Raw genomic sequence first — 13688 nt, 5'->3', positions numbered from 1 at the left:
TGAAGTGATGTTCTTTTTATTTGAGGGTCCCATTTCATAGGGAGGATTTCAACCTCTACCCCTTGTAACTCAGTTGCAAGTGGCAAAGTGACACTCGAAAACAAGGGGTAGGGGTAAAAATAAGAAATGGGACTGGGCCTAATATTAGCTTGCTTGTATTAGCCTATAGATCAGTAGCTAGGCTAGCAGTGAGGATTGGTTGACACCACAGGGATCCCCAATGGTTTTATACTTATGTAATGCATGATGAGATCATTGATGAAGAAAAACATGCGAATGTTATCAAATTCTGTCAAACCGAGGGATGCAAGGCTGCACTGTAGAACGTTAGACAACATGCCAAAACTGCAGGCCTGGGATGGATAATTTGGACTGGGTAGCAAATGCTACATTTCAAAACTTTCGCCAGCAGTACCATACCCAGCATAATCTTTTTGGACAAACAAAATGAGTCACATTTAATCTCTTAAAATATATTTATTTATTGTTCATAAAAGTCTTCAGATTAAATGACAAACATTATCTTAAATGTCATTTATCCATATTTCTTCATATGTCATTTCAAAACCAAATATCATGACATCATGAGTGTAGGATTTTGTAGTCAAGCATTATTTCATAGCATCCCTTTATAATTTCTCTGGCTAGTGCTGCTCCTTAAATGAGATATATACTGGCACTTATTGGGTTTACTGGCCATAGACTGACCTCTCTGTATGTAACTGGCACCATTTCACACAACATGTTAATGCTACACACATAATAACCATGATTTCTACGGGGTAGAATGTGACATCCTATATAATCCTATGTAATATATGCTTTTTTTTCATAGCACACTGTAGGTCTGCATAGCTAAAGTGGGGCAATGATTTTCCAGTAAAAGCACACAAAGGATAATTAATATAATGGAATGGTTTTGTTTGGGGGGGGGGTATTAGATGGTCCTCCATTATGCACTCTTCGAACAATAATCAGAACAAGACATGATGCATTGCGGTTTATATGCAACGATCGTGATGCTGTCTTTACTTTTTCTAAAGCTAATGGGATTTACATACAGGCACATTCTGGCAAAATGACACAGAGCAACACTTGAGAAGTGCTGCTTATCCAGATTATTTCATTGAGCTGTAAAATAAAACAAAATGAACAAAGCAGAAGTGCATAAAATAAAATAGACACAAAACAAAAATAAAATAAAAACAAAGCAAAAATATAAGAATACGCGATGAAAACTAAATAAATTAAAAAAAAAATTATATCATACTTTTATAATTTAGTTACATTTCATTTTTCCGCTGGGAGAATTTCACTGGGAGTGCTTTTGAATGTCGTCAGAAAAGAGGAGCCACCATAATTGGAGGACAGGAGGGAAGGGTGGGGGGGTGGTAAGGCACGGAACTGGAGTTTATCTGAAGGAGGAACGGACTTTGCGTCCCTTGAGGGGCTGCGGGGGTCTGTAGTTATCCACCATGCAGCGAGGGCTCTCCCCGTCCGCGCTGAACAACAAACTACGGAATTTAGCCATCTAGAGAGAGAGAGAGAGGGAGGGAGAGAGAGGGAGGGAGGGAGAGAGAGGGAGAGGGAGGGAGGGAGGGAGAGAGAGGGAGGGAGGGAGTTAATTTGTTTCTATTTGAATACTTTTGTTTGGAGGAGCTGTAGAGGCTAACTGAACCCTATACTTACCTCAGTGTCCATTTTTAGTGCATTTTATGAATAGAGTGTTGCATTACTGTGCAGCCAGTTACAAAGGACTGGAATAACATGCTTGGTAAATGGTTAAAAACTGGCAACAGCATGACTCAAAAAGACATGCATGCAAATTGACTCTACCTAAAGGAATACTCCAGCATTTTCAACCTAAGGTTCATTTGCCATGGCTGAAGTATACGGCGAACTATGACGAACAATAATTTTCATATACTCAGAAAAAAATGCTGATTCCAAACGTGTATAATAGAAGTGGGCAGATGCTGAAGCCGTGGATAGCTGAAGTTAAAGCACCTGACCTTTGGCTTCTATTATACATGTGTTATTTCTCTTTGCAGAGAAAGGTGTCACAGTTGCTGCCTATGTGTGATACAGATGCAGCAGGTAGAGATTACGTTGAGTATTCCTTAGCATTTCCTGCAGTAAAAGGAAGGTTATTAATTTCATTATTTGTGACACATCAAAGTGATGATTTTATCTAGCAAAGGTGTGAAAACTACACCTACAGTGAACCAAGCTCACTTCCTCTGTCCCAAACCAAACACCTACTGAATTCCTTTTGCTGCATCAGTGTAAAACGTAGAGAAAGTTTAGTCATTACTGCAAAACTCTCGGAATTAGAATTAACGGGCCTGTGTCCTTTTTCAACCAACCGCTTTCAAGCCTCACTTTTTTCCCTAAAATGAAACAGACTGTTTTGGTTGCTGTGCAATTCAGATTGTTTGTATATAAATGACGTCTATTCTGATTTTCTGTACTGATTTCAAAAGGCAGTCCAAGCTGAAACACTCCTCATAGCTTTAGCACGAATAGGCAGTGTTATTTCAATAGGCAGGTATATGTAAATTTGTTCAATTTTGTGACATCACAGGTTCAAAATAGGCTGTTTGAACTGTATTGACTAAGGAGTGAATGGTGTATTTTGAAACCTTGACAATGTTTAGATACTACATCACTCCAAAAATCAAGACTGAGACTAGCATGGCACAAGACTCTCTTTCATCCATAGCAGTCAGGATGAGATCACAACCTGTCAATTCAGAATAATAATGATATTCTGAAATAAATTCATCAGTTAATTTGCTATTAGTTACGTAAATACATTCAAACTGTGTAACAAAGTGACAATATTCATTTTAGGTTTCTAAAGCTGGCTTTAGGCTGGTGAAACTGTCATGCAAATTCAGTTGCTTGAAACTCACATGAAACTAAATTGCACTTGAGTTGCATAAGGTAAATCAACCCGCAACTCATTTGAAACTCAGCCGCAACAGTTACAAGTGCCTCAACTTTGTGAAACAAGTTTCATGAAAAATCAAATCCAATCAAAACGCAGGTTGCGTTGAAAAACCAGCTAATTAGCCAGCTAAACAGTTTTTCCAGCAGCTGTTTGTGCCACTATTTATTCTTATTTGTTAGTCTGCTGTTATTATGATGTCCCCTACTTGTCCACAGAGTGGAGATTGCTTTGAGATCCAAAAGATGGACATTATTATAGAGCCTGCAGTGCTTCTGTTAAAGGAATCTTCTGCAAGGCAACTGCAATGCCTTCTTAAACAGAGATCATTAAAAGTTTAACATTGACAGAACTGACAAAAAGGACATGGGTAGGTAGATGAATAGATAGACAGATAAAAAAAAAGCTTGAAAAATTCTACAAAGGCAAACGGAAATGTGATGTTGCAGATGATGTCATGTAGCAAGAATGACAATATTTAAAAAAAAATATAAGATGTTAATTTGACTAAATAGTGGAGTAACTGAATGTGTTGCTTTGTTTTTGAATTGGTTTAGGCTGGTTTTACACATGAGACCTTCGTGCTACTTGTTGCATGTTGTGGGTTTCATGCAACTAACAGGTTTCATGAAGCAACTCATAAAATCACAGTTGCATGCAACACATTCCATCACTTCACTAGCTAGCCAAGTTAGCAGCTCATAATCTTGATACATTGTATCATCTTCGCTTTCTAAAGTCATTCGCAATGTGTTATTTACATTTGCAAATGCATAACATTTTTATCGCCTTTGCAGTTTTCCATTGCGCTTTTATCTAAATCTGTATTTGTTCTAAACCTGTATCACCTTCATCTTTTGACTTCCAGAGAAATCTGAGCTCAGTGTAAAAATGATTTGGCATCAAGAGAGGAAAAAAATAACAATTTAGCACCAGAGATCAAAGTAATAGCAGGCTAACGGAGAATAAACAGTGGACAAGTAGCCATTTAAACGGCTGTTACAGTTGTAAATGTTAGCTTTGAGAAACCTGTATTGTTTGTTGTTCTGGCTTCGGTAACTGACAAAATGAGAATTTACCAACCTTGCATTGCAATCCAGTGAAATCAATTGCTTGTAGTTATATCATTCAACATTATCACACAATCTTTCACAAAAAATGAAGCTGAGATGCTTGAAACTATTGCGACTGAGTTTCAAATGAGTTGCAGGACCTTTTTCCATTTTGCAATCCAAATGAAATTTCATTTCATGTAAGTTTTAAGTAAGTAAAGTCAGATTAGGGTTTCAGTGTAAAGCCAGACTAAAGGTTAATGAATCTGGCTGATACTTTAGGTAACATCAGGTAACGCAACTGGTGCAGGTTGCTTGGTGACGATTCATGACAGCAGGTGTAAGCAAAATTCAAATGGCCTCATTTTGACAGGACAGGGCTATTTAGAGTTGGGTACTACTCTGAGGCCTCATTCTAAAACATCACCTGGCACATTTCCATTATGAAATAACGATGTTGACTGGTGTGCACTTCCTTGGTTACATGAACAAACAAATAAACATGAGGTAAAAAGTATTCGTGTCTGTATTTGTATTGCAATGATTGTGTACTTTGCACCAATCACACATTTACCTGCCTGAGGACTGCAGATTAGTTAATAGCTAGCTCTGATGTAAAGCCTCAATGAATGTTCCTCTGCATTGCCCTCACAAGCATAAAGCAACTTCAATCCTCTTCAAAAAGAGCCTTAACCCTCAGAAGTGGGTGGGTGTGACCATATCATCACAAACGATAACAGTTTCCAGGCTGGTGTTAACTTTAGGGAGCATTTAGATAATGTAATCTCGCTATACAGGAGGCTAAGAGAACAGGGCCCTCCCGTTTTTTTTCAAGCTTTGACGTAAACTCTGTACACTAAGGCCACTCTGTGTGTCCGGCGTGTGTAAATATTAGCTTGTTTAAATAATTAAGTTTATTCTGTATACTTATTAACTTTCTATCATTAATATCATGCCAGAAAAGAGTTCATAGTTCACGTGCAGTAGAAGCGCCATTCAATCTTGAAACATTAGACAGCGAAACATTTGAGTGATTTCATTTATGCAGCTTACACAGAAACATGTAACAGGGAGATAGCATACGGGTGGTTATATATTCATATCTATCAGGGTGTATATATTAGGTCTCGACTGCCTGACACACTTGGTTTTGTGTTATATAATCCCCACATTATGTCTGTATGCACAATATGTAGTATAGCTTATGTTGGCTGAAAAGTTTATAATGATAATAATAGCTCAGATTTTTTACAGCAACTTTTATTAGAGGTAATAAAGTTTTTTCCTTCTTTTGAAAATGTCCCATTTTAGATATACAATATTTGTGATTAAATTAAGCATTGATTAAGTTTTATGCTCCTAAGCAATTTGTTTTAAACTATTAATCTGCACAATAATTCTGTTTTTTCCTGTACAATCGCTATGTATTATAGCTAAAAGTAGCTAGAGTTGCTTATAAAACAGAGATTTCATTCCAGCTTGATTATTGTTGCCCCCCTGCAATGATTTTTTACATCCCACCACCAGTATACTTAATTCAATTAGCTAAACCAGCTATTGGATGATAACTACATATAATACTGTGCTGCCAGGATGTTTGGAAATGATTAACTATTTGAACTTTGTTATTTTTGTTGTTAGTAATCACAAAAAATGTAATCATAAACTTTAAACATGAATATAAATTCCTAAATTGTTCAGTAATTTCTATAAAGTATCGCTGCTGTCGGAACAAAACTTTGTATCTCCAGTTTTGTCATTTTCAGGTTTTATCATTATTGGAAAATGTCTGTTGCCCTTGACATTGTGTGTAAATTTTGTGATGAATTGGGCAAAGGAAACGGCCCAAAACGACTTGGAAAGACGTCTGGTTCCACTGACTTACATTAAAAGTAAAAAAAGTTTTTCCGTCTCCTGTAAAGTTAGCATTTTGGAGATACAAGGTTTTGCTCCGACAACAGTGTTATTCAACAATTAGCATGAAACTTGTACATTATGTAGTAAACTGAATTGTGGGCCTCATACAGGGTTGAGCAATTTGAGGAAAATACATAATTGCATTTTTTTTTTTTACTAATATTGTGACTGCCATTTAAACTGATTATTTTCTACAACTTAGTCCAGACCTGAAGATGCTTACACACTGAATTGCAATTTATTATGGTTGTGATGTCACAGAACATGGGTGTTTGGTTGCTTCTGATTGGTCTAAGTCATCTGAAAACTCTGTGTTATTAAGTTTAATTTCTGCACCTTAAACTTAAGACATTATTGATAATTTCGCCTATCATTACAATATTGCAGCTCAAATTACAATTTCAATACAAAAGCATTAACCAACTGCTTACTGTATTAATGTTATCTATATTTAGTATTATTAGGTCTCATTGACCAACAGTTCTTTAGAAGAGATTTCTTCTTAAAACCCACTAAAACCCATGAACATTCGTTCTGTTGGTCCATTCGTCATGGAATATTCACACAATGTAAAGAGTAGCTGATGTTTTCAAACAGAAAAAATAAGGTTTAGGTTTGGGAACACCAATATATTCTGTATACCTTTACTGTTAGCTGTTTTAGCATAGCATTTTATGAGCACAGTAGCCTTTCGCTGATAACGAATTGTACCTGAGCAGGGCTGACGCTGATTGGATCCCTCAGGACGATCCAGGTGACACTTTCATGCAGAGGGGGCGTGGTCAGAGAGCCTTCATAAGTCCAGAAATGCAGAGTGGGAGGCAACAGGGTTATAGGATCAAAGTTGGAGAATGTAGTTTGCTTTCCCTGTGAGACAGAGAGAGTGAGAAAAGAGAGTCAGTCAATTCACAGTTCACAAATGAACCAAAAAGAAAATCTCCAGTTTTGTCATTTTCAGGTTTTATCATTATTGGAAAATGTCTGTTGCTCTTGACATTGTGTGTAAATTTCATGATGAATTGGGCAAAGGAAAAAAAGCAAGATAATCACCTTTGATTTGATGGCATCAAAAGCATCCAGAACCTTCTGCAGACTTGGATTGGCAGCACCAATCTGAGAGAAAGTATATTATATTTATCTGAATAAAATCCTGTGAATGGCATCTAGGAAACAGGTTTGGCTTAAATCACTGACCTTCAGGAAAACCCCAACAACAGCCAAACCATCAGGCTTGCTGACGGCCTCACCAAAGTTTGCGTACTTGGTGTTCCAGTGCACCAGGTGGAGCTGAGGAGAAAGGAAAACATTTAAATAAAACAAGACAGCTCAGAATCTAGTGACCAACCGAGCATTAGATGAGATCTTATTAGAGAATTCAGCTACTTTAAGGTGCACCCACTGCTGTTCCAGGCATCCAATGGCAGCAGACCCAATGCCAAGTTAGCTAAAGGGGTTTAAACACCATTCCTCCTACCCCCCGCTATGGGCTGTGGAGCAGAGAAACTGAATTCTCTGCGATGGAGCTCCATCTGACCTCACTAAAGGTCTTGTGGATGAAGGAAATCAAATCCTCACAGCTGTGTTCCAACATGTAGTGTAAAGCCTTGAGCTTAAAATGTTTTACTATATCATGATCACAATATGTAGCAATATAACCACAATGAAAACAGTAATAATGAAGATTTCATATTGTGCAGCCCTGGTTTACAGTAAGATTCAGAAGAATTTGTGGTAACACTTTCTATGAATGTCACCTTTGTAAGCATCTATAAACACATTCATAACATGTTATAATGCATTCATAAGACATTATAAACATAGCTATAAATATTTAGAAAAATGCATTATACGTTATAGCCATATTTATTATGCATTATGCATTGTTAACATAATACATTATAATTACTGATCATAACAAATTATAAGAGCTCATAAGTCATATTTGTCCGCTCTAAGTAAAGTGAAGCATACTGTACTAAAGCCTCCTCCAGTGTTCAGAGTGAGGCTTCAAGTTGAAGTATTTACTGAAGGATTTACTGAAACACTAAAACATTCACATTAAAGCACATTACAGGCTTCAAATGTCAGAGTTTAAACTAGAGCTGCCATCAGTGTTTTACCCAATGTGGGAAAGGTAATGTACACCACCGTTAGCTTGGTATTTGTCTTTACTTTACGCTCTCCAAGCTGGGACTGACTTCATTGGCACTGACATTATAACATGTTATTAACACTATTTATAATGTATTATATTAACAATTCATAATGTATAATAAACATGGCTATAAAATGTAGTTCAGTGTAATTCTTTTTTATAAATATTTATAACCATGTTTATAATGCCTTATGAATACATTATAACATGTTATAAATGCGTTTATAGATGCTTACGAAGGTGACATTCATAGAAAGTGTTACCGCATTTGTTTCAGCATGACTCCAAAATAAAGGAAACTTTTTAGTTCAGTTGTGTTTGCAGAGCTTAAAAGTTCCACTTAAAAAATAAAAAAAAACACCTAAAATTAATATTTTCAATAATCTAAAACCAATTTTGCTGCCAAAAAATATATAAAATGATTATTTGTTGCTACTGCTTTGCAGCTTTCACTTGCAGATGATTCCAAAATGACTGAGAAAGCTGTACAGCATTGAGAATGAAATTATGATCATATATTATGATGATATCCAAATTTTCTCATTATTGCAAAGTGGTGATAGAATCAAGAGCTGGATGTCGTGACAAGACATGGCTATAAATAGATAATTATGGTATATTATTTATTGATGTTCATTTATCATTGAAGACCTTCTTCTTGTTTCCACAGCTGAAATTCTGAATAAAATATCTCAAACCATTTGGTGCCTGGTTCATATTATTTGAGCCTACAATGCACAATGGTAGCGTATGCAAGCTTTAAGCTCTGCTCAGCTCTGAAAAGCAAGAATTAAAAGGCAATGAAACCTAGACTACCAACCACTGTGGCACCATACCTTTAGTTTTGTGGAGTCTTTTCCTCTGAAACATATTGTTTTGCTATACTGTGACCCAAGGAACCCTCATTGTGTCATTGTATTGTTTTATATCTAATACTATTAGCATAGAGGCTTTAATTGGTAGAGAACCTTTGCATTGTGTACTGCAAAGATGTTTTACACTCCCAAATCTCATTTACAAAGACTGAAAAAGAATCTAAAACGGTTCTTCTGTGGCATCGCTTAATTAAGATACTGTATTTAAAGTGAATACCACCAGAAAATAAGGACACATATAAAAATGTGTTGGGTGTTTACCTCACAGGGGAACTTGGTGCCCCCAATAGTGTGTTCGGACCCTCTCTCATCAGCGCCGCCCCAGTGGAAGTGGAACTGCTTCAGCCTGTATGTTCCAGTCACGGGCCCTCCAGTCAGAGCTGCAAGAACACAAATGCCAGTTAGCTATAGCCACTGCAGCTGCCTGTACACTGTAGCCAAAAACCTGTTCATAAAACGTTTATGCCATGCCATTTACTCAGTTATGAGGTATTAAAGGAATTCTGCAGATAAATATTCTGATCTAGGTTGGCTATGCAAGCTGGTGGGATCTCATTTCCTGGTCTAATTTCCCAGTGGCAACTATTTAGTATGATCTAATTTACCCAGTGGGAACTACTGAGCGCAATCTAATCCCCATATTGCTAACTGCTTCCTACTTGCTTTTGTTTATTTTTAGCCATGTTAGCATTTTGAGCAAGGTATTCTGTTAAAGGTATGAGGATTGCTAATAAAATGGCCGCTGTAAACAAAAGCTACACACCACCAGTCAGCCACCAGAAAAGTAATGCTTCAATTCCACTAATAAAGACGTCTGCTGACACATTTCCTACAGAGAAAGACTTTGAATTCCTTCAGTAACTGTTTCTGGACATAAATGTTTCAGCTAAAACACAAAGGCGGCTAACACATTCAGCGGGGACTAGTTAGCATCATTTCACTCCTGTTAGCTTTCCTTTGCTATTAGGCCCTTTTTTAACATTAGAGCTCACATAGACTGAAGATGTTATCCTTTAACCTAAAATACAGCGTTCAGATTCTCCACACGCTCCTCTAATTGACAGTCTGGGGGTGAACACCAGCCAGGCTAACTCCATTCTCTAACCCATAATAGAATACATTAGGGCTGAAGGATACACAAAGCATAGCTGAGAGGCTGATGGCTGAAGCCACGGGGAAAAGTCTTGCTCCATTGCTGTTCTCATTTCAGAAGCAATAGAAGGAAATTAAAGTGAGCATATTTAAATCGCACTCCGTAAAACACATTTACGAAGCGCTAAGCAAGCTGTTTGGCTAGCTGAGGGTACATCAGTCCCTGTTAGCACTGGGGAAATCTTCCGAGCGAAAGGCCTCAGCGCCTAATAGCAGAGTGCAGTCAAATATGAAACATTTAAAGGCAAATAGAGAACTAAAATAGGATTACATAACACCAGGACGACTACATTTGAAGAAAATAATGTGGCATTTCATTCTTGATCACAAAGAATAGGCACAAAGTAGCTCTATCAAACTTTGAAGGCATCTAATGTCCTTGCATCTTGTACTAGAACATAGTGGGGCACACCAGTGGTGCAATGCAAACTTATTTAGCCACACACTTTTAAGTGTGAGGAATATCTATACATTTCTATAAGCCACATATCTCTTAACCTCCGCTATGTGCTGCTTCAATGAGATTATGTAATGACGCATAGCAGTTATCAAAACTCTCTTACAAAGATAAAGGAGGTGCAGTTGGGGCTTAACAGTCACCGCCTTTACTTTGAATTCTGTCAATTCCTGATGTTTTTCTTTATAACTCTAGCTAAGCCTCGCCTGATTAGCATGTCGCTGCCGTCGGAACAAAACCTCGTATCTCCAAAGTGGTAACTTTACAGGAGAAGCAAAAAACCTTCTTTACTTTTAATGTAAGTCAATGGAACCAGACTTTTTTCCAAGTCTTTTTCAAACTTTTTTTTTTGTTCATTCATCATGAAATTTACACACAACGTAAAGGGCGACAGGCATTTTCAAATTATGCCAAAAAATGAAAAAACATGGAGATACGAGGTTTTGTCCCAACAGCAGCGATATATAGACTTTATCATCACCTTTTTCCCCACTTGTCCTGTGTGCTTGTGGCTGTAGCACTTATTACATTGACCACTCTTGGACAAATGAAGCAGAGTTGAACCACTACAGCATTCAGAAACAAAAAGATCCGCCACAATGTGCATTTATTACGGTTTGCCCCCACATTTACACTTTAGCCACATCTTTAACACGCCTAAGACTAACCATACATAGTCAGAGTGTTCAGGTCTCAGCAGAGAACGGCTGTAGCAATCGCAGAAGCTACTGGACTGAAATGCATCTCATCTGCAAACCTGCAGCGTAACCAAATGATAAATGCACTAACTTGACTTGTCGTCGTCGTCAGCAAAGTCCACTTGGAATGAATGGCCATTGTTGAGAATGCCCTTGGAGGTGCTGGGGTCATACTTCAGCTTAATTTGCTTGAGGTTGGAGTCGAACTGTGCTTGGCTTGGGATGATGTCAATAGGAGACTGCCTGGGTCCATTGGCGACAGGAAAGCTCTCAGCCCATTTAGTAGGCCCTGTAAAAAAGAAATAAATACATATAGTTTAATAGTAAATAATGAAAGTTTTTAAACATTTTTATATTTTTAAAGCATTTATATTAAGATATAAAAATAAATATAGAAATATTTTCACATGGATAACACATTTTCATATTTATTTTTATACTTTAAAAAATCAAATTAAAATGTTCGACTTTTTTTTGAACTTGCACATTCAGTAACAGTGTTATTGTGCTTGAGAGATGCATTGAAACTGAGTATTCATTTAGGAATTTTCATATTTGTTCTCAGTGCTGAGGACAATGCAGTTATTCTACGCTTAAAACTTCAAAAAAGTACATTTTCAGGTGCTGCTGTCCGCCTAAGTTCTGCAAACATGATCACAAAGCTCTATGCAGTAGCTAAGTATCCTGAAAACCTGCAGTCAGAGATGAAAAATAACTGCACTGTAAACAGTCTTTTAATAAACACACGCAGAAATCCAGCTGCTTTAAGACTAATCTGGTCTGAATGAGCTGCAGCAGGACAGTCTCACCATCATGTTCTGCGTAACCCCAAGCGTGAGCCATAGCTGCTTTGCGTAGTTCTTGTTTTCTCTTTCAGAGCCTTCACCACAGCCTGGATGCTGATGACCAGTCCACAGTCCACTGCCAGCGCTTTCCTAACAAGTGCCAGCCTTTATATAGGCGCGTGCAGGGGCTGTGACTGCGATATCTCACATCAGTGGGTTTGGCAACGCGAGCCGAGGGCAGGTTGGGCATCAGTGCACTGCCCCCTCCTGCGCGGGGCGGCTTCTATCACCACCCCCTTTGCCTAAGCCGCGGCTGTGCACTGACCACGAGGATGCTCGATGACAGACGCTGCAGAAACAGCCCTGCTGGGCACGTACGCTGACTGGTGGTCGGTAGCTTTAGTGGACGGAGTAGCTCCAGCCTGGTGTCTCGACATTGCTCCAGCTCTTTCCATCGTGCCAACGCACGGCCCGGTGAATATACATTCACCGTGACTATACATTCACCATGTATATATATACATGGTGAATGTACATATATATACATTCACCATTACCATTCAGCGCACCTGGCCGCCCCGTTTTAGCCCCCAAGCCGGCACGCGCTGTAATCCGTATTTTCAAAGAAATGCAGAAGGCTCGTGCCAATGCGCTTAAAGGGACCGGCGGGCTGGTGGAGCAGCCGCGAGATTTTCCCACCCGTTTTCGGTCAGACCCCGCCCTCCTGCGCTGGGCCAGCTTCGTCAACTGAGATGGGCTGGTACTGTCACACTCCTGCGCTGGGATTGGTTATTCGGGTCCAGCCTCCTGCGCTGAAATTGCTTAATAGGGTCCAGCTTTCTGCACTGGGATTGGTTGAGAGGGTCCCACCTCCTGCACTGAGATAGGCTGGTATTGTCTAGGCTCTTGCATAGCCACTGTCCTGCACTGGGATTGGTTGACAGGGTCCAGCCTCCTGCACTGGGATGGGCTAGTATGGTCCAGTCGTAAGGAGGAGTGGTCTGTCGGAAAACGGGTGCAAAAAAAAGACACAGTATGAAGTGCACAACTAGAGTAGTTCTAGCTTTTCTACCAATTTCTTAGTTCCTTCTATGTTTGGCTTGGATTAGGTGATATTTATTGGATCATTAGTAATAAAATGTATTAATAATATTAATAAAATGTAAAATGATTATACAACGCGCATACATGGTTATGTTCTGGTTATGAACAGATACTGTGTTTAATTTCAGAAGTTTTTTAAAGAATCACGACCCATTTTCGGATGTGACTTGGCTCAGGCGCGCATATTCTGTGTGAATTTGCTGCCATCGTGTGGCTGAAATATGGAAGAGCACGCAGTCAAGCTGGATTTGAGAACCTTAAAAGGACGCTGAAAAACTGAACTACATCTGTTGTAAACATGACTCCTCATATCGTGCAGTGGTGCTGCAGTGATCATAGAGTCACATTTTCCAGTATAAAATCTACGAAACTTCCTTCTGATAATGTGGAGAGAACTTTTGAAAAAAACTACAAATTTCCTTTATCGCAGTGGGAGGATTCTCAACGGCTGTATGGCGTATTTGCGTAGTGCATTCTGGGTAATGTAGTGAAAGAACGCCGATGGACAAAAAAACACAAAAAAGATGCAAAATCTTAAATGTT

The 13688-nt window shown here is 38.6% G+C and overlaps 1 protein-coding gene across 1 annotated transcript; it reads right to left on the bottom strand.

Annotated features, from left to right (window-relative positions):
- Positions 1-457: 457 nt before the first annotated feature.
- cahz (carbonic anhydrase) lies at positions 458-12220 on the bottom strand. The gene is made up of 7 exons (XM_036556046.1): positions 12066-12220; positions 11348-11545; positions 9211-9329; positions 7114-7206; positions 6970-7032; positions 6631-6786; positions 458-1531 (listed from the first exon to the last, which is right to left on the bottom strand). Exons 1-7 carry the CDS (start codon positions 12097-12099, stop codon positions 1412-1414), a joined length of 783 nt encoding a protein of 260 aa, XP_036411939.1. The 5' UTR covers positions 12100-12220; the 3' UTR covers positions 458-1411.
- Positions 12221-13688: the final 1468 nt, after the last annotated feature.

The sequence above is a fragment of the Colossoma macropomum genome, unplaced genomic scaffold (genome assembly GCF_904425465.1).
Source record: "Colossoma macropomum unplaced genomic scaffold, Colossoma_macropomum, whole genome shotgun sequence".
NCBI classification, from domain to species: domain Eukaryota; kingdom Metazoa; phylum Chordata; class Actinopteri; order Characiformes; family Serrasalmidae; genus Colossoma; species Colossoma macropomum.
The sequence above is the reverse complement of the archived record's forward strand: the minus strand, read 5'-3'. Positions and strand labels throughout refer to the sequence as shown.